At 54.4% G+C, this 23109-nt stretch overlaps 1 protein-coding gene across 3 annotated transcripts; it reads left to right on the forward strand.

The window, feature by feature from the left end:
- Nucleotides 1–327: 327 nt before the first annotated feature.
- On the forward strand, nucleotides 328–23049 carry LDLRAP1 (low density lipoprotein receptor adaptor protein 1). Of its 3 annotated transcripts, none has more exons than XM_054571755.1 (9): nucleotides 328–492; nucleotides 7975–8147; nucleotides 8989–9101; nucleotides 11109–11223; nucleotides 16842–16914; nucleotides 17271–17357; nucleotides 17891–18015; nucleotides 19453–19487; nucleotides 21008–23049. In XM_054571755.1, exons 1-9 carry the CDS (start codon nucleotides 405–407, stop codon nucleotides 21150–21152), a joined length of 954 nt encoding a protein of 317 aa, XP_054427730.1. In that variant the 5' UTR covers nucleotides 328–404; the 3' UTR covers nucleotides 21153–23049. The 3 variants fall into 3 exon arrangements, with proteins under 3 accessions (XP_054427730.1, XP_054427729.1, XP_054427731.1); XM_054571754.1 differs by having other exon boundaries at nucleotides 8005–8147; nucleotides 17804–18015; XM_054571756.1 differs by having other exon boundaries at nucleotides 8005–8147.
- The last annotated feature ends 60 nt before the right edge of the window (nucleotides 23050–23109 follow it).

A 23109-nucleotide genomic window follows, 5' to 3' on the forward strand; every position in this document is an offset into this window, starting at 1 on the left:
ATCGTGAACGTGACCCTTGTCTCCGGACCTCAGTCTCCCCATTTATGAAACGGTTTCCAAGTACCCCCGCGGCGGGGAAGGTGGCTGGCAGACCTTCAGGGTCCTGCGGGGTGAGTAGTTAGGGGAGTGGGGAGAGGGAGGAAAAGAGGGGGCCTTCTAGGACTTTCAGCTCCCTACCCTAAGGCGCCTTTTGTCTGGACGGCCCTGGGGAGCAAAGGCAGCGGCCGCGCTGGGCGGGGCGGGGCCGGGGTCCTGGGCGGGTCCTGCCCTGGCCCTCGCCCCGCCCTCTCGGACGTCGGTGCGGAGCTCGCGCTGGGAGGGGAGGAGCGCGAAGCACACACGCCGCCCGGCCGCGGCGGAAAGTTTTCCCTGACGGAGTTTTGGCGGCGGCGGCCGGAGCGGCCATGGACGCGCTGAAGTCCGCAGGGAGGGCGCTGATCCGAAGCCCCAGCCTCGCCAAGCAGAGCTGGGGGGGCGGCGGCCGGCACCGTAGTGAGTGTGTGCGCGTCCGCCGGGGCCGGGTGGGGGTCCGGCTGCGCAGATCGGCCTCTGGCGGGCTCCCGGTGGGGGAGGCGGGGCCTGACCCGCTCCCTGCGGGGTTAGGGGTCGCTCGGGGTGAAGTTGTAGCTCCCCTCGCGTGCCCGCTCCGTGCAGCTGGCCAGAAAGGACAGAACCTGGGGAAAGAGACCGGTGCAGGCAGCAGTGGGGAAGGGGTTTCCAGGTCAGAAGAAGAGATCTGCGCGCCTCCTTCCCCCGCACCTCCCCACCTCGCCGCCCTGGACAGCTCAGGGAGGCAGGAGGAGCGCAGCGTCGGTGCCCGAGGGAGGGGGAGTGGGCGCAGGGCTTGGGAATATGCTCCCATCTCCTCACCCCTGCGCCCCAGCCGCGGCATCAGCGACCGGCCGGAGCCCGCTTGCCACCTCCACCTGTGCAAGCCAGGAGGTCATCTTTTGACTTCCGGGCGCCCAGAAACGGTCTCGGGCATAAGCCTGGGTTCGCAGGTACCTACTTGAAGTTGGGTCGAGGTTAGCCTAACATCTCAGGCGATACCACACACCCGGCCATTTAGATCCCTGAGTCCCCTCCTCTAGCCGAGTCCAGGTGTGGAGGCTGGCCTCCTGTTTATATTTGAAACCTGTTTTCTCTCGCACCTCCCCCCTCGGGCTTCCAAGGTCCCTGGGCGCCCAGGCGAATTACAGACTCGACACCACCTCTCCCCAGGGCGTCTGGGAGGCTGGGAGGGGCCTCATCCGGCCTCCCTCCTCTCCCCGTCTCGAGTTACTCTAAGGGAACCCGTCACCTGGCACCTTCCCCCTGAGGCCTGAGAAACCCAAGCTAAGTCACTGCTTTTTCCCTAGGACAAACGGGGTGGCTTGCCTGGAGCCCAGAGGCCTTCCTGGTAGATGTGGAGCCAAAGCTGGACTCCTACACACTCCCACCCCCCTGCAAACCACCTGAACCGTTGTGTGTCGTGTCGTCGTCGTCCCCCCCCCGTCCCCCCCCCGCCCCGTCTCCCCCGGCCCCCGCCAACCACCAAGAAACCACTGACACAGTCACACCCCACCCCCTTCACTTGCGTTCCAGAGCTCAGCCCCGGGGGAGCCGGAATTCCCTCTACCCAGGAGTGCCAGCGTGTCTGGGCCTAGAGAGCCCGCCCTGCCCCTCCTCTTGAACTCCCGTTCCAGCTGTGGCCACCTCCTAAACCTAGACTGGCACTGGGAACAGAGGCTGGTGAGGGGGTGGGGTCAGAGACCTTTAGGGCCAGGCCAGGCGTGTACCATCTCCCACACTTAATGACTCCCAAAATAACCCCTTTAAATATTTGTGGGATTTGACCAGGACTTCTGAGAATAATGATCTGTTCCAGTTGGGGAAACCCTGCCATTTTCTCCTGGGATGAGGGAGGGATGGGCTGGGCAAGTCAAGGAAACTTAGAAGCTCTTCCCAATCTGGGGACCTTGACATCTTGGATGGTAGAAAAGAGTTTCTCCAGCGGGCTCTGAGCTTCAACAAGCTACTTGTCCTTTCTGATCCCCAGTTTCTTCATCTGTAAAATGGGGATAAAAAATATTTTTTTAAATCCTCATCGGAGGATATGTTAATTGATTTTTTTAGGGAGAGAGGAAGCGGGAGAGAATGAAACATCAATCCTGTATTCGCCCCAACCAGGAATCGAACCTAGATCATGTGTCCTGACCAGAAATTGAACCTGCAATTTTTGGCGCACGGCACGATGCTTTAACCAACTGAGCCACCTGGTCAGGGCGAGATAAAAGTTCTAACCTGACAGGGGTGTAGAAGAGGCTATTGATAACCTTGTCTCCTTCTGGCATCTAATTGGTAGTTTCCTCCTCCCCATTCTCCTTCCTCCACCTGTTATGTGTACCTTCCACATGACTGTTAACTGTGGTGGAATAAGTTGGGCAGGGGGAGGGTCTCGGAGCCTGCCCATACCTGCAGAAGAAGGGAGAGGAGAGCCCCTCTTTCCCGCAGACCCCCAATAAGCCCAGAGTGCTGTCCTGGAGCGTTCTGGATAGAAATGAGCTGGGTCGAATCCCTACCTGTCCCTCATTATTAAGTCTCAGTTTCTTCATATGTAAATGGTAAATAACAGTGGTCCCCACCTCAGAGTTTTCAGGTGGATGTTAAAAGAAATTGTGTTTTGCCTGGTTTAGAGAAAGAGTTTGATAAGTGGTAACTACTGCTTTTGTCACTTAATATTTTATACAGTGTTTTTATTTCTATTATTTCATTTGCCCCTGTGAGGTGACAGCAAGGATTCTTATCAGACCCATTTCAGAGGTACAGCAACAGGGGCTCAGGGAAGTGGAGCCACTGGCCCTGACACAGCTCCCAACACAGCCTCTGAGAAGCAGTGCTCCAGTCCCCGGCCCTGGCGTCCTTTCACTGTGCCTCGTGGACTCTGGCCACGGGGGACGGGGGGCTGGTGCAGACCCCATCCTCGCTTGTGCTGACGCCACAAGATGGAGAGGGAAGCTGTGGCGTGTGCCTGGGGTGGGATGTGGGGGCAGCCTGGCCTGGGGTGGTGTCGCAGGCAGGCCTTGGGCTCAGAGCTTGAGGACTGGGTTGTTTTGTGGCCAAACTGAAGCCAGTGGAATGAAGGGTGGACTCGATACCTGCTGTCAGCTTTGGCCTGCCGGTGGCCCCCAAGGTCCTCAGCTGGGATGAGCATGGTCATTGTTTCAGTTGTGGAGAAACTGAAGCCCGGAGAAAGGAGGCAGGTTGCCTGAGGTCACACTGCAGATTTGGAGCCCCAGGCTTCTCTGCACTGAACCTCATGGCCACCCGTCTCCCAATGAATCCTGACTTTGAAGGAGGAGTTTTCTCCCTCTCCCACATGTGGCTTCCCCCCCATCTTCTCAGGAACCATAAAATTTTTATCTTAGACCCTGGCCAGGGATTTTCCTTTCTTCCAGCTGTCTGGAACAGTGACTCACCCCGGCCCCTCAGTACCCTTTTTCCCAAGAGGGTCCTTATGACCCTCAGGCTCTGTCCTGGGTTGGGCCAGCCTGTCAGAGAGCTCCGAGAGAACAGCTAAAGAAATAAGAGGCATAGGTTCAGCCAAGCTAGTTCATGGTGGTCGGTGGGGGGCAGAGGATCTATTCATACTTATTTTTCATGTTTATAGTAAAAGATGTAAACAAACACAGACCATATTTATTGAGCACTGACTGTATCAGACACTGATAGAGGCACTGCGGAGTCTGGTGAATGAGGTGATCTCTCTTCCGATAGTGTTTACCATCTGGTGCAGGAGGCAGGCTAACAGGAAATAGGAAACAGGGTGCAAATGAGTAGTATGTTGTGGGTAGTTAGTGGTGATTCTATGAAGAAAGATAAAGCAATGATGGAGGACAGCCTCCTTACATAGGGTGGTATCTTTATTTGGCTTCTTCTAGAAGCAGATGCTGAGACAAAGATCTGAGTACAAATCATTTATTTGGGAAGAGGTCCCAGGAAATGTTAGGAGAAGCGAGTAGGAATGGGAGTCCAAAAAGCGAACACTGTGAAGCCACTTGCCACTGTGGGTGGGTGGCTGGAGCGCCATCCTGTGAGGAGCTCCGGGAGAAGGTGTACAATGTGCTCTGTGGTTTCTCTGTTTGAGGGGCAGTTCCGTCACGGGTGGGTGCAGGGCTGCTGGGGATGGGAGCTGTAACGTCCCAGTCTGCATGGGCATCAGTGTCTCCAGCAGCCAAAGAGAGCTGCAGGCAGAGAGTGGTGTGTCAGGTGGCATGTGTGGAAACGGTACCCACCAAGAAGATAAAGATGGGCACTGATAGCGTCCGTGCAGGACGTCAGGGAATGCCTTGCAGAGAAGGTGACTGGAAACATGGATGATACGAGGAGGGAGGAATCAGGGAACAGCATTCCAGCCAGAGGGAACAGCAAGTACAAGGAACATTAAACTGGAGGCTGGGATTCTGCTTCTCACAGGTCTGGCAGAGCAGGGTATTTGGCTTGAAGGAGTCAGGTCATCTACTGGCTGCTGAGGGTGAGCCAGACATTCCTTTCAGGCAGTCCTGCAGGGCAGGATGCCTGCCCCTCCTGCGGACCCGGAGTCTCACTCTGCCTTGCATAAGAAGGGACCTCATGGGCTGCAGGGGCGAGGGGCGGAGGCAAAGAGCACAATTCCTTGGGAATCACAATAGCTTGCACTTCAGTGGGACGTGGTGTGTACCAGGCATGATTTTAAGTCCACCTCCTTTCTTCCTCACAACAGCATCGTGGACTGGATAAAGTTGTTCATCTCATCAAGTGAGGAAACAGGACCAGAGAGGTGGAGAGACTGTGAACCCCACAGCCCATTTCTAGACCCTGTCGTTTTAACCTTGACAGTATAGTTTTCTCTTATAGTGTAAGTAGGTACTTAGGAAATGGTAGCTGCTACTATTATCATTTTAAAATTTTCTCTTAATAATCTTAATAGCTTCTGAAATTTGCCTAGCACTTTTCACATCCTGGACTTTTCTCTGATGATGTTCCTGAGGAACTGAGAACCCATTTGTCCAACAAGGGGACCATGGCCTAGAGAAGCAGCCATACTCCAGGTCACAGCAGAGCTTGAGTCCTCTTCTGAGAGATGTCACTCTAAGGGCTCTGAGGCCATCTCTCCTCCAGGCTGGGGGAGGCTGGAGGCCAGGGCCCACGGTCGGAGGTTCCCCCTGGCCCGTGGGTTTGGCTGCAACTCTGATGTGCCAGATACGAGCCAGGCCAGGTCACCTGGGACAGCAGAAGGGGCACAGGGACACCCTGCCCAGCTCTGACTCCTGGAAAGGGGGCCCTTAATGAGGATAGAGTGCACGTTTGCAGCCTCAAGTTAGACTGGGCATATGGTCTGTCCCCAGCTAACTCTGATGGCAGGTCGTCTGTAAAACTGCAAAGTTAAAATAGCCTAGTCATTATCCACCACAGAGCCAGAAATAACCGGGACCGGAACAAGGCTGTGGACTCAGGCCTGTATTTGTCTGAGGGCCTCTGGGAGCTCTTCCTGAAGCTCAGCCTGGGAAGGGGCCTGTGGCCTCCAGCCTGCGTGAGGTGGCTGGACAGTAAGCAGGGCGGGTATGGTAGAGAATCCTGCCTCTGTCGCTATGGAGTGCTCTTAGGTGCCAGTTTCTCAGAGAAGGTGTGGAGCATGAGAGACCATATACCTCATCACAGAGATGAGTCATGCCCAGAAGTGTAGGAGCGGAGGCTGGCTCCCCTGGAGGAGGGTCTCTGCCGGTCCGGGGAGGGCGAGGGGATGGGAGGTGGACAAGGGAGAGGTAGGACAGCCAGAACAGCAATGCTGGGCAGGAATGCACCTTCTCCATGCCAGGTTCTGGGGGAGGCAGACAGGAATGGACGTCCTTCCAGAGGAGGACACGTGGTCAGCAGCTGCTTGACTGTGGGGGGAAGAAAAGGGAATGCATGCTCAAGAGAGGCAGGAGCAACCCACTGACAGGAAGGTTGGGGCCCAGGAAGGTTGGGGCCCGGTAGGAGGCATAAGTGTGGGTGGGGCCTTCTGAGCACATTACACTTCATTATCTCATCAGAAGTCAAAACAGCCCTGTTAAGTCGGGAACTTGTTTTCACCCACTTTATAGATGAGAAAACTGAGCCTCAAGGAAGATAATGATCTCGCTCAAGTCGACTTAGTGTCAGAACTGGGATTCTAGAGTTAAGGCCCTTGCTCTTAACCACTAGGCCATGCTGCCTCAGTGAGGCTTCCTGGTGGAGGCTGGGTGCGAGCAGTTTCTATCAGGTGAGGGGAAGGGCATTAATGGTAGGGGGAACTATTTGAGCAAAGGAAGGCACAAAAGTGGAAAAGTAAATGTTACATCATGAGGAAGAAGCTCTTCATGGTTAGAGGTCTTTTGTATGTGGGCACGTGCGCGCGCGCGCCAGGGATATTGTGGAAGAGAAGACTGGGGAACCTGTAACTACCCAACAGCCCTTGTAGGAATCGCCTATAGTGGATTGGGAGCTGGGGGTCCTTTTACTTGTGTGACCTTGCATAAGACCCCTTCTTCTCTGGGCTTCAGTGTCATCTGTCAAAGGAGGGGTTTGGGCAGAAGGTCTCCGAGGCTGATGAGTGGCAATCAGTCTAGTAGGGCCCTCTTCCAGGAGGCCATACAATAGGGAAGGAGTCAGGCCAGGGAAGGAGGAATGCAGAAAAATGTCGAGCATCTCAGAGGTCAAGGAGGGCTGGGGAATGTTTTGACAGCAAAGAGGTCGTCCGTGACCTTGGCAAGCTTTGGCCCTTTGGAATGGAGGGAGCGGAAGTGGCTTTGGAGACAGGCCAGGAAAGGGCCGAACTGGAGGAAATGGGAGAGTGGGGACGTGAAAGTGGTGGTGATGGGGGGGGATGTTTGTCATAGGGCAGTGATGGCTAATGAGATGGACAAGGCCACTGCTGATCGATTGGTATTGCCTCCCTAGAGCCTTGTGTTGAGAGACAGTCCATAGTCTATAAATTAGAGGTACTAGAGAGCGCTGCGATGGATTAGCAATGTCTGCCAAGGACACAGAAGACAAGCATGGCAGCATGTACTTTGCCATACTTGCTTAGATGGATTTCTGGTTAAAAGTGGTGGTCTGGGTATCTACCAACAGAGGAGAAGCCTCAGGAATTGGGAACTGTGGGGAGAAGTACCTCTGGCTCTAGGAACTTCTCTCTGACCTTCTGCTAACATTAAGCTGGTTTGCCTCATGGAAGATAATATTGCCTAATGGCTAGGTTTGGGGCTTTAGACAGATAGACAGCTAATTTGACATGTTACTGGTCCTTTGAGCCTCAGTTTTCTTCTCTGTGAAATGGAAATCAAAAATGCCTACTTGCAAGATAGCCGTAAGTACTTGGGGTAATGGTAAGGGCTGTTGCTTTGTGGTTATTGTCATCCATTACTTGGTGGCTGTGTTTCATCCTGATGACGGTGGTGGTTCTTGGTTTCTTTAAGGAGAGGGTACATACCTGAGTTACGCCTGGGCTCCCTTTGTTTATTATATGGTGCCCTTGTCTGATGACTTTGCCTCTGTGAGCCTCGGTTTCCTAATCTCTGAAGTGGGGATATTATCAACCTTACAGGATTGCATTGAAGAATCAGTAAGAAAATGGTATGTTTTGCCTTCAGCAAGTGTTAGCATTGAAGCTGAGTTCAGGCTTTGGACTTGAAAGTATGGGTTTGGATCTTGGCTCCCGTACTTGCTGGTTCTTCGGGCTCGGTTATATGATTTTAACCGAACCTCAGTGTCTTCGTAAATGGGTTTAATAAAGTACTGCCTCGTAGGTTCTCATGAGGGTTCATGAGAATATTTTATGTACCACAGTGCATGGTACATACTGGAAAATGTTAGTTTAGCCCTTTATAAACTACAAAAATAATGGCAGATGGCGGGACCCTGCTGCCCCTTGCTGGGTATTCTCTGGGAAAGAGCGGCTGTGAGAGCTGTTGCTGGGGCGGGCCTGCCCAGCAGGGCCTGAGGGCCTGTCCTCTTCCTGCCCAGAGCTGCCTGAGAACTGGACAGACACTCGGGAGACGTTGCTCGAGGGGATGATCTTCAGCCTCAAATACCTGGGCATGACACTGGTGGAGCAGCCCAAGGGCGAGGAGATGTCTGCATCCGCCGTCAAGAGGATCGTGGCCACGGTGAGCCCCAGCTGCAGGGAACCAGGAGCCAGGACCCACTTCTTTCTGGGGTGCTGCTTGTCCCCTGCTTATTAGCCCAGTTTGATGTGCCTGACCTGTCCCTTCCTTTGAGTTCCCTTGCGTCTGGTTCAGGGATTCTGGTAAAGGGTGGCAGCTGGGCTTGCAGGGGGAGCCCTGGCCGGTGCCCTCCGCTCTAGCAGCTGTGGCCACGGCCTCTCCCAGGCACCCTTCCCACAGCTCAGGCCCCCTGCCTAACAGTTGGTGGCTTTGTGCTGGGAAGGGATGGGGGAGATTACTGTCACCCGACCACTTCTTCTGTGGCCTGAGAGGCAGGTTGGCACAACAGAGCCCAAACTTTCCCCTGCCCAGCTCTGAGTAAATGTGGGCCCTATAAATTCACTTCCCTTGGTGGTCTCAGACCCCTCAGCTCAGGCCCTAGTGGGGTCAGTGGGTGGAGCAGAGAGTCCACAGGACTCATCCTGCTGGGTTGTGATAGTTCACTCAGTGCTCAGAGCCTGAGGTCCGTCCTAGCTGTGTGTCCTTGGGCAAGTCCCTTAACCTCTGTGGGTCCATTTCCTCTGGGAAGAAGCACCGCTGCCCGTGAGGATGCCTCGAGGTCCAGTGCTTGGCAGACAGCTGGTGCTTAGCGAGCAGCAGTGGTCCCTTGTTTATTAGAAGAAGGTGTTGCCTGAATTGTCTTCTAAATCACGTCTTTCAGTCGCTTAAGCTGAGGCCTCACAGGGGCCTGGAGTCCGGGGCTTGGAGCAGCTAGATGAAGCCATGAGGGTGGGCTCCTTTGTGAGGCAGGCAGGTGGCTCCTTTGACCCATGTCTGCCCCAAGGCCAAGGCCAGCGGGAAGAAGCTGCAGAAGGTGACTCTCAAGGTGTCTCCACGGGGGATTATCCTCACCGACGGCATCACCAACCAGCTCATTGAGAATGTGTCCATTTACAGGTATGCTGTGTCGCCCACATTCACTCTGCCCCTTGGGGCGGTAGGTGGAGTGTCATGTCTGAAGCCAGACTCTATCACTCCCTGTCTGAATGACCTTGGAGCCTTATTTGTAAATGAGTTTCCTCATTTGTAAATCGGGGTGGAAACAGATCCTGCCCCACAGTGCCGTTTTGAAACGTGGGTGCACAGCACCCGGCTCACAGTGCGCGCTTTGTTAAATGGCAGTTGCTGCTGTCCTGATCACTAGTTGCAGTGGGCAGCTGAGGTGTGATCAGGACTGGGAACCGTGGCCCCCCCGCCCACCTGAGCCTGCTGCTGAGTCAGGCTTGGAGCAGAGAGCTGTAGAGTCACGGTCCTTTCCTTCTGCTGTGAATGCAGCCTCTCTGCGCTGCACGTCTGGCCAGGTGCCCAGGAAGCTGCTGAATTAAATGAGGTGATATCTGAAGGCAGAGTCTGAGGCCAGAGTGTAGGTGGTATCAGTTGGGGAGAGGGAATCCCTGTTCATGAGAAGGTCAGTCCCAGCCCTTGGAGCCTCAGGCTCTCACCATCCTCTCTTGGCTGGTCTGCTGTAGGATTTTAGCGCTGGAGGGGACCGCAGGGATTCATTACAAATGGAGAATCTGAGGTCCAGAGAGGGAATTGCTCAAGGCCTCACAGTGAGGTAGTACTAAGCTGGGACTGGGACACCAACGCCAGAGTTCTCGCCAGCCGGTCCTGGACTGCCAAGCGTCTGGCCACAATATTGCTTTGTCCCTAAGCAGGTGGCTTAGCTGGCTGGAGCACAAGCCAGTACTGGGGTAGGATGGGGGATGGTTTTAGAGTTTCTGGCTGGTATTTTTCACCTTAATTCTGTCTGCCCTTGATACCTGGGTGAGGTATCAGGCCTCGCCTTGCCCTCAGGGAGTTTCCAATCTAGGAGGGAATGGAGGGGAGGAAATAGGAGATAGGGGATGAGTGTTTCCCAAGAGGGAAGAGAAGGAGGGTCCAGCCTGGGGAAAACCTGGGAAGGCCCCTCCGAGGAGGTGGCAGGCTGGCTGGAGAAGGGGTAGTCGCCCACCTTGGGAGTCTTAAGTGGTGCTAGCGCCTATGTCAGTGCCTGTGGTTGAAGCTGGAGCCACTGGGTGAGGGAGTCTGCTGAACGAACTCCTGCCCCATTCTGGGCTGCCAGTTCCTCTGCTGATCGAGGTTCTTAGGATGACTGGAGCCGGCATGGAGGGGCCAGACAAGGGAGGCGAGTGTTCCAAGAGCGGGGAGCTCCTGGCCCCAGTGGGGCTCCTGATCTGGTCATCTCCACACGTCCTCCCCTACTCCCCGCTCTTCCACTCTGTCCAAGCTCCAGGAGACCCTGCTAGTCTCAGTCACCCTGGGGAGGACAGGCTTGGAACCCTCCTGACCTCTGGTCAGGGGCGTGATCGGAGGGCAGGTCGGGGACGGGGAGGCCAGGTAGAGGGCCTCAGTGGGTGGGCAGTGTCCCGCTTCCCCTCCAGCCGGTCAGCACAAACCCTTAAGAGGAACAGGGCACGGGTTACGGCCTCTGGAAGCAGCAGGTGAGGCCGGGTCTCAGCTCCGCCACTAGCTGGAGGGTCTAAGACTGCTAGCTTCAGTTTCTCATCTGAAAAGTGGAAATCTTAATAGAACCCATCTCAGAGGACAGCTCTGGGAGATAAATGAGGTGCCATCTGAATATTGCCTAGTATACAGTAAGGGCTTGGCTATTACAATTTTGGGGTGTGGCCCAATAGAGCGGGGATAGTGCCCCTCCTCCAGTCTTTCCCCCACTCCTTCCCGCCTAGCCTGGGTCGTCACCTGCCCCCTATCCCGCCCCTCCTTCCACCATAGGTAGCCCAGGATGCCAGGCCCTGAGGTCGAGGCTGTCTCTCAGGAGCCTCGCACTGGTGAAGTGGGAGAACAGGCTCTCTGGAACTCAGGGGGGTGTCCTGTGGGGTGTCCTGGACGTTCTCAGACCCCTGTGCAGGGACCTGGTGACATTTCCCACTTGCCTTTCAGGATCTCCTACTGCACAGCGGACAAGATGCATGGCAAAGTGTTTGCCTACATCGCCCAGAGCCAGCACAGTGAGAACCTGGAGTGCCACGCCTTCCTCTGCACCAAGCGGAAAGTGGTCAGCGGGGGCGGGGGCCGGGGCTTGGGCAGGCCCTGCCAGCCTTGGCAGCCTGTCCCTGGGGGCCCTGTCTGGTGGGGAGGCGAGACCAAGGTGACACACCACTTAAAGTATGAAATCCCTGGGAAACCGAAGAGGGCGGTGAGAGCCGAGGGCACCAAGACCCCTGTCAGAGTGGGCTGTGAGCAGTGACAAGCCCATGTCCCCAGTGAGTGCCCTGGGCCCCTTCCTCTCTGTAGCATGATTTGTTGGGTTTGAGATCTGAGGGGGTCTCCTAGTAATAGTGTGGTCTGGAGGTGCAGGGCCTTGTAGGGATTAGTCCTTGGAGACTGGTGATCAGAGGGGCCCAGGCTGAAGAGCAAAAGCGAGAGCCCTGGGAGGACCGTCCTTCCTGTGGCCAGAGTGGGGAGGGGACTGACCACTTTTTTGGTATCTATTATGTGCTTGCTTCAGTGGTAGACTTTCAGGTATCTTATCTAAGGCCCACAACAGCGCTGTGGTGGAAGCAGTTACTGTCTTCATTGTTTTTATTTTTATTTTTAATGAGAAAACAGACCTGTAGAGGTCAGCTGTCTTGCTGAAGATGACAAGTAGCCGGGCAAAGTGCGGGTTTAAACCCATGTTTTCCCCTCCCAGCATGACTGTAAGGAGCCAGGGGTTCCTGGCCCCATATCCAGGCCACCCCCTGGACGTGTCTAGCTGGGACCAGCAAGAGTCTCGGTGGTCTGTGGGCGTTTGTCTTGAACTTTGGGGCAGGCGACCAGAATGAGTCAATCTTTGTGTTGGAAATCTTTGTTTCTGAGGCCCCTGAAGTCTGAACATTTGCCCTGGAAAGAGGTTCCGGACATTTATTGATTTTAGTATTGGCCTCTGTTAACCTCTGTGCACGGAGCCCAGAACACCAGTCCCCGTGCCCTGTGGTCTTTGGAGTCCAGGAGACAGGATCCTCCTCACCCCTCCTCCTGTCACCAAGGACATCGCAGTCTTTAAACAGACCCCCAGGCTTCCTGCTGTGCCCATCAGGCATGCTTGAGGTGTGTTTCCTACTGCTGCTGTAAGAAACTGCCACAAGCTAAGTGTTTGTTTTATTTTATTTTTTTATCTTCACCTGAGGACATTTTTTTATTGCTTTCAGAGAGATAGGAAGGGAGGGAGAAAAGGAGGGAGAGAGAGAAACATCCATGTGAGAGAAACATCCAATGGTTGCCTTGTATGTGCCCTGACTGGGAATCGAACCTGTGACCTTTTGGTCTATGGGATGAGACTCCAACCAAATGAGCCACACCAGCTGAGGCCCCACACTTAGTGTTTAAAAGAACACAGATTTATTCTCAGTATGGTTTTGGAGGTCAGAAGTCTGAAATGGGTTGGCAGGGTTGTTTCCTTCTGAAAGTTCCGGGGGAGATAACATTTCCTTGCTTTTTCAGTTTTGGAGGCCACTGCAGTCACTCTGGTTCATGGCCCCTTCTCTAGCCTCAGAGTCAGCAGTGTAGCATCTGCCAATCTCTCTCCGTTTCCCTCATCACATTGCGATTTCTGACTTGGACCCTCCTGCTTCCCTCTCATAAGACACTTTGTGATTGGGCCCACTGGGTAATCCAGGATAATCCCTCCTCTCAAAATCCTTAACGTAATCACATCTGCAAAGTCCCTTTTGCCACATGAGGTAACGTTCACAGGTTCCATGGATTAGGATGTGGACACCTTTGGGGGCACAGTTCAGCCTGGTACAGGTCTCACTACAGGAGGAGGCAGATAGGGGGCCTGATCCTCGCCGAGGTACTTACCGTGTGACCGTGGATAAGACCTTGCCTTTCTCTGGGCTGCTTGCCCATCAACAGAATGAGGAGGTCACCTCAGTGACCTCCAAGATTGTTCTGAAAGACCGCAGTTTCTTTTGTGCACCTTTTTTCTGCAGACACAGTGTCACCGGTTACTTATCCGGTGCCTCGTTGATGCCCCTTGTCCCTGAGTTGTGGTGACTTCTCCCATGATAGTGACTCCTGGCTTTGTTTCTTATGAGGCCACACTGATTTAAAAATATAGGCTCATTATGTGCCCATTGTTTGTCTTTTCCTCCCCACTGACCAGAGCAGGCACTGGGCAGGGCAGCTGGCCACAGTTACTGCTGCAGAGCAGGGAGCTGGGGACGGGGCGTGGGGGTGCTCCCAAGTTGCAGAGGCTTCCTCTGGGAAAGGGAGATTGCGGGGTATAAGAAAGTGGATGCTGGTCCAGTGGTGAAGGGAGGCCTGGTCCAGGTCCAGAGGACTTTAGACAGGGTCCAATCAAAATCAGCCTGCCCCAGGCCAAGAGGTCAGTGACTGAGGTAAACAGCCAGCCATTGCTTCATGCTGACAGCAGAGTCTTGATCAGGCAGAGAGAGGGGCCCATGCTGGACATTGAGGCCCAAATGCTCACCCTTCTTAGCAGGTTCTCATCTGCGTCAGGGATGACTGGCTGGATCACGGCTTGTCCTTCTTCTCTGCCCTCCCCCTTCAGGGAGCCCTGGGGAAGCCCCTGAGGAGCTAGCCCAGCCCTGGGTGGTGTGACTAGGACCATCTGGTGCAAGGATGTGGTCCCTAAGGCCACAGCCCAAGCTAGCAGTGTGTCGATGGCCTGGTGGCCTGGCCAGGGTGGAAATCCTGAGATTCTCGGGGTTTAGTGGACGTTTCTGAGGAGGAGGCAGCAGGTGAAATGGATGCCTCAGGGTTTGCAACCCACTTGCTGGCAGGTACCCCCACAGATGTTTGCTGCTGTCTCTCCTGGGCTAAGCCCTGCATTGGACACTGGGGACCCAGGGCATCGGGCATGGAGAAATGAACACGGAGGTGGGGGAGAAGAGGCTGGATTCAGTACCTGGAATCAGGGGCCCTGGCTCTAGTTGGAGATTTTGAAGGCTTGCTGGAAGTCAGCAAGACTTCCCAGAAAAGGAGATGTTTGAGTTGGGCTTTGAAGGATGCGTATAGGTAGGAGTTTGTCAGGCAAGAGGACGAGAGTGGTGAGAACGCGAGCGTCCGGCACAGGAATGAGCAAGTTCAAAGACACAAAGGTGCAGAAATAAGTCAAGTGAATAGTAGTTGAGGACTCATGTCACTGGAGCCTGGCAGGATGGCAAGGTAGAGGCATCCTGCAGGGGAGCCTTGAACCTGGATGTTGACCTAGTCCTCATTCCTTTTGGCCCAGAGCCCATAGTCTCTACATCCCCACCCTTTCTTGCCTGGATGTCTGAATGAGCAAGATGCCTATGGCCCGTCCAGGGGAGGGGGCAAGGGGCTCCTTTCTGGGTTTCCCACCAGTTCAGCTCAACTCAGGCAGTACAACCCCCAGGCCTCCTTCCCCTGTGGCCCCTGTTGGGCATGGCCAAGATAAGTCTCTACAAAACAACATTCCCATCTTCCCAACTGGGAAGCGTCGGCAAGCACTTCAGCCTCTAGGCTCTGAAGTGAAGGGGGAGTTCCTGTCGTGGACAGGGAGCCCAGGGTTGCAGTGCAGGTGCGCTGTTGGGGAGCAAACTGATACCCTTAATCCTGCACTGGGCAGAGTGGGGTAGAGCCCTTCTCCTTCACGTGGCCATTGGCATTTCTCAGGTAATCCTTCTGTGCAAAGATTTATGCTTCTGGGGCAGCAGGGTTGTAAGGGACTTGGTCTGATTACCCGGCTAGAATCTGGGATCCCGGGGTCCTAGCCTAGCTCTGCAGCCCTAAACTAGACCTGGCCCCACTGAGGAGCTAACAGCCTGGTTACAGGGAGCAAGATTGGGACATGAAAAACTGGGCAAAGTAGAACCTGGTCAGGGCAATAAGATAGACCCATAGGCCAGAGGCACTCAGAGGAATAGGCATCTGTCCTGTAGAATCAAGGAAGACACGCCCCCCTTCCCCTCTCTCCTCTCCCCGCTACCTGTGGTCCTTTCTTCTGATGCTGCCCAAATTCCTGCAGCTGCCCCAGAAAGCAGGGCCCAAACCCCTCCCAGTCCCTGCCCAGCCTGGGCTTGCAGCCACCTGTACACCTTTGAATCTTGGGCTATATTTGGTTTAACTTGCAGCTCGGGAATTCAGGGTGAAAGGATAGGAATGTATGCAAATGAACAAGCAGCTTTATGCAAAAGCACTATTAGGCTTGTGCCCACAGATTTTCTGGAGGCAAAAATAACGGTATTTCCATCTCCCTGCCACACTGGGTGACCAGCCCTTGCTTGGGTGTATAGTGGTCTGACTTGGGCTTATAATTAGTCCATATTTTTAGTTCATGGGCAATTCTCAATGGTAACTGGGTCTATTAAACTTGATTCAGACGTGACAGCTTAAATTGTAAACAGCTGTGAAGAGTTTCATACTTAATTACCATATTTAAGTTTTGCCATAAAGTGCCTGTACTTCCATCAAAAATGTAAATGACGGAGACATTCAAGTGAGATTTTATACTTCGTGAAGTTTAATTGGCATAGATCAGACCGCTCGTTTAGGGATTTTAAATATAAAGAAAGAGTTTTAAAGGCAGTAGCCACAGATTCATTTCTCAATTAAATTAAGTTGTCTGGCAGAGAGAAAGGGGGTGGGGCAGAGGCTGGTTAAGCCTGAACTTGTACACTTGAAAGAGTCTCGTGCTTTCTTCCCGCTGCCGGGCTTCCAGAAGGAAGCTAGATGTCGCTTCCATCTATAGCTGTGAGCTCTGGGACTTCCACTCCCAGAAGTTGAGCTGATTAACTAGAATCAGAGAGGAAGGAGTTGAACTGAATGTGGGATGGGGGTAGGTCCTGGACGGAGTGCGAGGCCTCAGGATACCTGCCTCCTGGGCTAATGCAATGCAGCTGGCTTGTTAGGCCTCTGGAATGCTCAGGAAATCAGGGTGATTCTTGCCTTTACAGAGCACCTGGATTGGGGACGCAGGCATGTGAGCTGGTGCTATGAAGGAGGGGGTGACATTTGAGTTGGGTTTGAAGAGTGGATGGGAGTTCCCTAGGGGTGAAAGGCCAAGGCGTAGCCCCTCCTTGCAGGTGGGTTATGGCGCTGAATGGATTAGGTCCCCTGCCGTGGGCACTTCTTCACATCTTGCTTTTGCCAGGAAATGTATAAGCTTCCAACTGCTTTTCTGGGATTCAGTTATTAGCCTTCTGACCCTTTATAGTATTCACCAGCCTGACCTTTGCCTCTGCTGCCGTGGCTCATTCAGAGGGTGGTCGTGGTTCATTCAGAGGGTGGTCGGAACGTTTCCAAGTCTGGCTTTTCTATTCTTTAACTCTAGGGGTTAAGTAACTGTGTGAAGCCCTCAAGTAATTAGGGAGGGCTTCTCAGAGGAAGTAAGCCTCACAATTAATTGAATTTAGGAAAGCCCAAAGGGAAAAAAGCCATTGCCAAGGTAGGGGCTGGAATGAGGGTGGGAACCTTGGCTGGGCCACAGGTGGTGAAGATGGGGCCCCAACTGTCTGGGGAGCGCGTAGCCTCATTATAACCTCAGCTGCTTTGTGACCTGGGAGGGGCCAGGACTCTGCCTCCATCCATCAGGCATTCCAGAGCCTTGGAACGGAGCCAGGGTGGGCCTGGCCAGCCTCCGGTTCAGACGTGTTGTTACCCGCCTAATACTGCACCCCTCCCCTGACCCCACTTCCTGTTTTTCAGGCCCAGGCTGTCACCCTCACAGTAGCCCAGGCCTTCAAAGTTGCTTTTGAGTTTTGGCAGGTGTCCAAGGAAGGTGAGTCTTGTTCACAGACCTCAAGGGCGGGTGAGGGTGTAGAGGGAGCGTTGAAGAAGGCTGGCAGAGTAGTGTGGGGTGCGGAGGGATGGTAAAGGCCTGGGCTGACTCTCCCCTTTGTCACCTACCTGCTTCGTGACTTTGGACAGGTTCCTTCACCTCTCTGAGCCTCAGCCTCCCTGTCTCTCCCCCAGAGGTGCTTGTGGGGAGTAACTGAAATCTGCAGTTTCTTTCCTTCCTGCTGGAGACCTAAACTTGCCCCCTGAGGTTGGCCACAGCCTGCTCCCTGCCCGGCAGTTGCCGGGGACAGGGTGCTGGGCTCAGAGGCCCTACAGCGCTATGCCTTGCTCCCACAGAGAAGGAGAAGAGGGAGAAAGCCAGCCAAGAGGGAGGGGACGTCCTGGGCGGGGGCCGCTGCGATAGCAGCCCCTCGTTGAAGAACCGTGAGTCTTGGTGGGGGAGCTGGAATCAGCTGCATGACATGGGGTCTGCCCTTCGTCCAGTGGCCTCACTCCCTCCTGGGCTGGAGCAGGCTCTTGATTTTATTAGTTTGTTAAATAAATAACACATGGTCAATATAGGTAAGTTAGAATATGTAAATAAAGGAAAAAAGTTACTCATTATGGTGCATGTTCGTCCAGATATGTCCCTATGCAAAAATATGAATATATGTGTATATATGTCTTTATATATTTTATATCGGATTGAGGGATTTCTTTAAAAACCTAACACCTGTTGTGAATATACAGGTTGCAGCCTAAACCATTAGTTGGGGGGAGGGTGTCCTGTTGTGGGCAGGTGTCCAGCTGCTTTGGGAGGGGCCAAGGTGGGGCTCTGGGCGACAGGCCTGGGAAAGGCCCTGCCCAAGGAGGGAGTCTGACCACGGCAGCCCAGGAGGCTCCAGGACGGACTAGAGATGAGACCGGGAGACAGGAGGCTCCTCTCCTGCTGACGCATCTGACGGGACCCCTCATAGTGGTCGCCACTGGGAACCTGCTGGACTTGGAAGAGAAGGCCCCGCTCTCCACAGTCAGCGCCAATACCACCAATGTGGACGAGGCACCGAGGCCTCCAGCCTTGAACAACAGCAGCGTTGTCTGGGTGAGTGTTCTTGTGACCTGGCGACCCCGCAGGGATCCAGTGAGCCTCAGCCTGATCCCTGGATGAAGCCTAGGGCGGTCCAGGGCCTGGCACCATGACCTACAGGCGTCTGAGAGGGCCAGACCCAGCCCAGCAGCACCCAGGCCCAGGGCAGGGGGTGAACAATGTCCCCTTTGAACCCAGGGCTGCGTCCCCAATAGGCTTGGCTCCCAGCACAGCTGTCTCCTTACAATGCCCGGCCTCTTGGGCTCAGCATCCACAGCTCAGCCTACCAGGGGACAAGCCAAAGGCGCCCTTGTTCCCCGGGTGGGCAGAGTTTGCTCCTGACACTCCTCCCCCTCAGCCCTCTGAATGAGGAGCCTGAGAGATGGCCGTGGGCAGCGGGCCCCTGACTTGCTCCGTGACTCAGGGCAGGCCCCTGACCTCTGTGTGTCTCAGCTTTTTCACCCCTTCGGTGAGGACGCTGATCTCTGTCTGCAGACTCTCCCAAAGGAACCTTGTTTTTTAAATTGAAATTAAAAATCTTTTTTATTTGGAAATAATTTCAGACATAAAAAATGTTACAGAAACAGTACAAAGAATATTTGTTCATCCTTCCTCCATATTACCCAAATCTCACCATCTTATGTACCACATTACAATGATCAAAGTCATTGCATTAACACAGATACGACATTATTATGTAATCTGCCGGCCTTATTCACATTTCTCCACTTGTCCCCACAATGTCTTTTTTCTGGTCCAGGGTACATTACAGAATCACGCATTGCTTGTCATATCTCTTCAATTTAAAAAATCTGGCATGTTGAGGGACATGAAAAACTGTCAAATCTTGCTGCCTGTTGGGGGCCACCAAGTGTCTGCTGAGCAGGCGCTCTGAGCCTGCTCCGTGCTGCCTGGAATACCCCTGGCACCTGCACATGCTCTCAGAGGGACTGTGAAGGGGCTTCGCCCATTGTTTTCCCACCTAGGCAGTTACGCCTTGAGCTTGGAATTTGGGCTGGGCTTTTGGAAGTGAATGAAAGCAAGTAAACCTTCCCGCCTTCTTCCTCTGAGAACTGGAAAGCCCTAGCAGTCATTCAGTTCAACCTCCTCATTTTATGGGAGGAAAAGCTGAGCCTCAGCGAGGAGTCGTGACTTGCCTAAGGGGTCAGTCAAGTAGTGACGGAGCTGGGAATTGAACCCATCCAGCTGTCTAGGCACCCAGGTGCCCTCTCTCCTGTTCCACGTTCCAGGTTTGGGCCCATGGGCTGAGATGCGGGTTGGTGGCCATGGCCAGGCGGGAGGCCTGCCTGTGCCTGTTCCTCCAGACACCCACCAGGCTCCAACGGCTTCCGTTGGGAGTCCCTGTAGCTTGCCCAGAGCTGGGACAGGCCCCAGTTATAAGCACGAGCTCCCCCACCCAAGGTTCATATCTTCTACTTTGTTTTCCCCAAGGAGCTGGATGACGACCTGGACGAAGCATTTTCAAGGTAACGTTACCTGGGCTCCTTCGGCTGGGGCAGGAGGCCTGGCTTTTGTGGACTAGTCTCTGGGGCCCTTTGCCATGTCTGAGAACATGAACTCTGACCTTCTCCAGAGTAAAAATCTCAACGTGAAAACCACCAGGGGCGGGGAGTGCGCTATCTGGGATTGGCCAGGTCTGCTACAAAACCCTTGCTATTAAGTCAGAGACTGTTCCTAGCGGCTGCTTTACTATCATCTGAGCTGAGCTAAACACACTCCTGTAGCTCAGGCTGATTTTCTCTTCCTAGACCTGGTATAACCTTCAAAACTTAGCTTTTTTGCTGGCTTTGTTTCCTCCAGAGGTTTTACATTAATGGAGAGGGGCAGGGGGAAGGCAGTGCTTGCTTATGCCCATGAAGCACTGCGTAGAGGAGGAATGTCAGGCACAGCAAGGAGGTATTTTCATCCAGCGAGAGGTATTGGCGTTTTCCCATCTTCTCCCAGGGGCCGCCCCTGTGGCCACGGCCACCTTTAGCTTGGGAAAGGCCACGGAGAGGGCCGAGGAGAAGCCTGGGCAGCCCGGGGTTCCAAGTTAGGCCTTCCTTTCCCCTTTGGGACACACAGCAGCCCCCTGCCTCCCTCTCCCTCCTCCCCAGTCTCTTCCTGCTAGAGCCTGGTGGAAGCCCCTGGCCCTGGCGGGGGCGGGGCAGGGGGCAGCGGCACGAGCGGCTCCTTCATGGAGGCAAAGACGGTCTTTTGGCTGTTTCCCTGCTTCACTGGCTGATGACCATCCCCTCATTTGAAGAAAATCTTTGATTTGCTTTTTCTAGATTACCCGAGTATCGTGTGCCTTTTATTAACAACTTTGAAAATCAGCAAAGCATTGAACAGGAAGTAATACCATCCCATAATCCCTACAGCCCTGACTTTGGGGCTTCATGCATGCCAGTCCTGTACACATACATTTTTTTGCATTGATCAGCTCATCATATTTGCTCCTGGGGATCCTGATTTTCACTTACCACTGACATATCAGGAGCATGTCTCCAGGCCATTAAAAATGCCTCTTTCATGAACTGCCTTACATACTTTTAAGGACACGGGCCATAGTTTACCTAACTTTCCTGTTCTCCCCTTAGGTTGTCTCCCTTTTTAAGTTCATTTTTTAACAGCACTGTGCTGAACATAGTTAGAGCCGATAGTCCGTCCAATCATGGTTGTGCCCTCCGCCGCCTCCGTGAGGCCCTCTCACTGCCGGTGTGGCCCTTTCCCTTTCCTGAGCAGTTCCTGGTGGGGCTGGGGACAGTGCGGGTGCCCTCGCCTCTCTCTCTGGCAGAATGCCGCTGCCTGCCCCACCGTTTTCTGAGCACATGGGTAGACTCCACCTCTCCTGATATCTGGGACTTTCTTCTTTGGCCCCCGTGCCCTGCATTTTCCCACCCGAACCCTCTCACTCCTGACCCTGGTGCTGGCTGGGCTGGACCGGCTCTGCAGGCCCCCACCAGCCCCCTGCCTGGGCCTCAGCTGACACACCTCTGCCTTCCAGGCTCGCCCAGTCTCGGACGAACCCCCAGGTCCTGGACACTGGACTGACAGCACAGGACATCCATTACGCCCAGTGCCTCTCGCCTGTCGACTGGGACAAGCCTGACAGCAGCGGCGCTGAACAGGAGGACCTCTTCAGCTTCTGAGCACCCAGCGCTGGCAGGACACGTGACCAGAGCCACCCGTGGTTGGGGTGCGGCAGCCCTAGGACCCCTGGCCACCCTTTCTGGTGGGCAGCTCTGTCAGCCTGCAGATCAAAGCTGCAGCCAGTCAAGCAAAGGGAAGGGGAAACTTTTTTTTCACCCCGCTCTTTCTCTAAGAACTGCAGGATGCCTTGAATATTTATTCGGTGACTTCAGGTTCAGCTCGGAAGCTGGTTTTGTGTCAGGCAGAAGCACTGCGTTATAACCAGCTTCCTGCCTTCACTTGAGCAAGCTCTGCCCTGCTGTGGGTGTCCGGACAGTGACCAAAGCATTTCTTGCCCCTTTTCTCCAAGAGCCCAGGTCTCCCTGCAGGTGGCCCTGCTCCTCATTGAAGGTGATCGGAGCACTCATTCCCGTTGCCTTTTGAGCGCAGGGGGCACCGCAGCCCCAGGAGAGGCCTGCAGCCTCCAGCTCGTCTGCTGCAGGGGCCCAGCAGGCCTGGGCTTGAGCCCCTGGCCCCCAGGGCTCTCAGAGGCAGCGGGCAGTCCCTGACCAAAGATGGCACACCACTGGCACTTTAAAGCACGCACAGTAGGTGTGGCTCCTGGGGGCTGCTCCATGGTGCTGCACGAAAAGAGCTTCCTCGCTGCCCTTCCACGAGAAAGGGCCCAAAGTCCCGGTGGGTGGTCCTGTCAGTGTTCTGACCGGTGTGACTGGCTGCCCACGGACCCCCAGAGCCGAGCTGCAACGGCGGTGATCACCTGTACGTGACTGCCCTCCATCGGGGTGCCCCGCCACACCCTTCTTCCCCATGCTGGTGAGCTGTGCTCGCCCTTCCGTGTGTCTGCGCGTCTGTGTGTGTGTGTCCCCGAGCCCCGCCTCCCCTGCTTCCTGGGGGAACGTGTGAAGCCTCGCACCCAGATTTGGGCAAGAGTATTTTGTTGCCTTTCTATAGATGAGAGAACCGAGGCCACCAGCGTGGAAGGGGTAAAGTCTAGGGCAGAAGCCAGACCTGGTGCCAAAGCTGCCTTCTCACCTGCACCTCACACAGTTCACACCTCCTTTTTTCTAGCTTTGTTGTCCTCTCGGAAACCAAAAACCCCAGCTATTTTCTGACCAAAATGTGTTTCATAACAAACCATCTGGTGCCTTCCCCCAGAGCTGGCATGAGCCTCTGTGCTCTGCTCGCTGTCTGGTTGCTGTTGATTTCCGTGAAAATGGAAGTGTTTGAAGTCTGTTCATTCAGAGAGTTAAACAAAACCAAACTCCAAGCATCCTGACACTCTGACCCTGGGTCGGGACACACAGGCAGCAGTCTGTTTTCAGGGTCTTCCTTCCTGCCTTCCTTTTCATCTCCCCAGGGCTCCCCACATCCTGAAACCCAGCCAAGCAGCCAGCATTGTCTCCATTCAGAGGTGCTTCCCGGGCCTGGCTTTGCCGACCTTAAGTGAGTTACTACTTATAGTCGGAGCAGGTTTCGCCAGCCCAGGAGTAACACGCACCGTTCCTTAGAACCTGCTTGTCTAAGCTCTTGAACCAAAACACAAAGACAGAAGTGCCTGGGTGAAGGGTGGGTGGGATTTATGGGGTCTGTCAGAATGTAGGCTTACCTTCCTTTCCTTGCCCAGCTCCCAGACTCCTGCTGCCCTTCCCAGACCTTGGTGTCAGCCCTTGTATTTGTCAGCAGGCAGCAAGGGTGGGTCCTGACCACACGCCGTCCTTGGCACCGGGGCCCGGGAGCCCCAGAAAGGGCCGGGCCGCACTTGTGTGAGATGGACGGTGGCCTTCATTGTGGTCTCTGGCCACCAGCAGTCAGTGTGTGCTCCCTATAGGTCTACAGATAAGTCTTGTGCTTTGTTTGCTTTGTGTTGTAAAGGAATTTCTAGTGGAAAAAAAAAACCCAACAAGTAATAAACATTCTTTTTTGAAACAGAAAGCGCTTGGGTGGATGTCCTGGTGG

This window comes from Pteronotus mesoamericanus, unplaced genomic scaffold, assembly GCF_021234165.1.
Source record: "Pteronotus mesoamericanus isolate MK-2021 breed Mesoamerican mustached bat unplaced genomic scaffold, CSHL_Meso_final contig_221, whole genome shotgun sequence".
NCBI classification, from domain to species: Eukaryota; Metazoa; Chordata; class Mammalia; order Chiroptera; family Mormoopidae; genus Pteronotus; species Pteronotus mesoamericanus.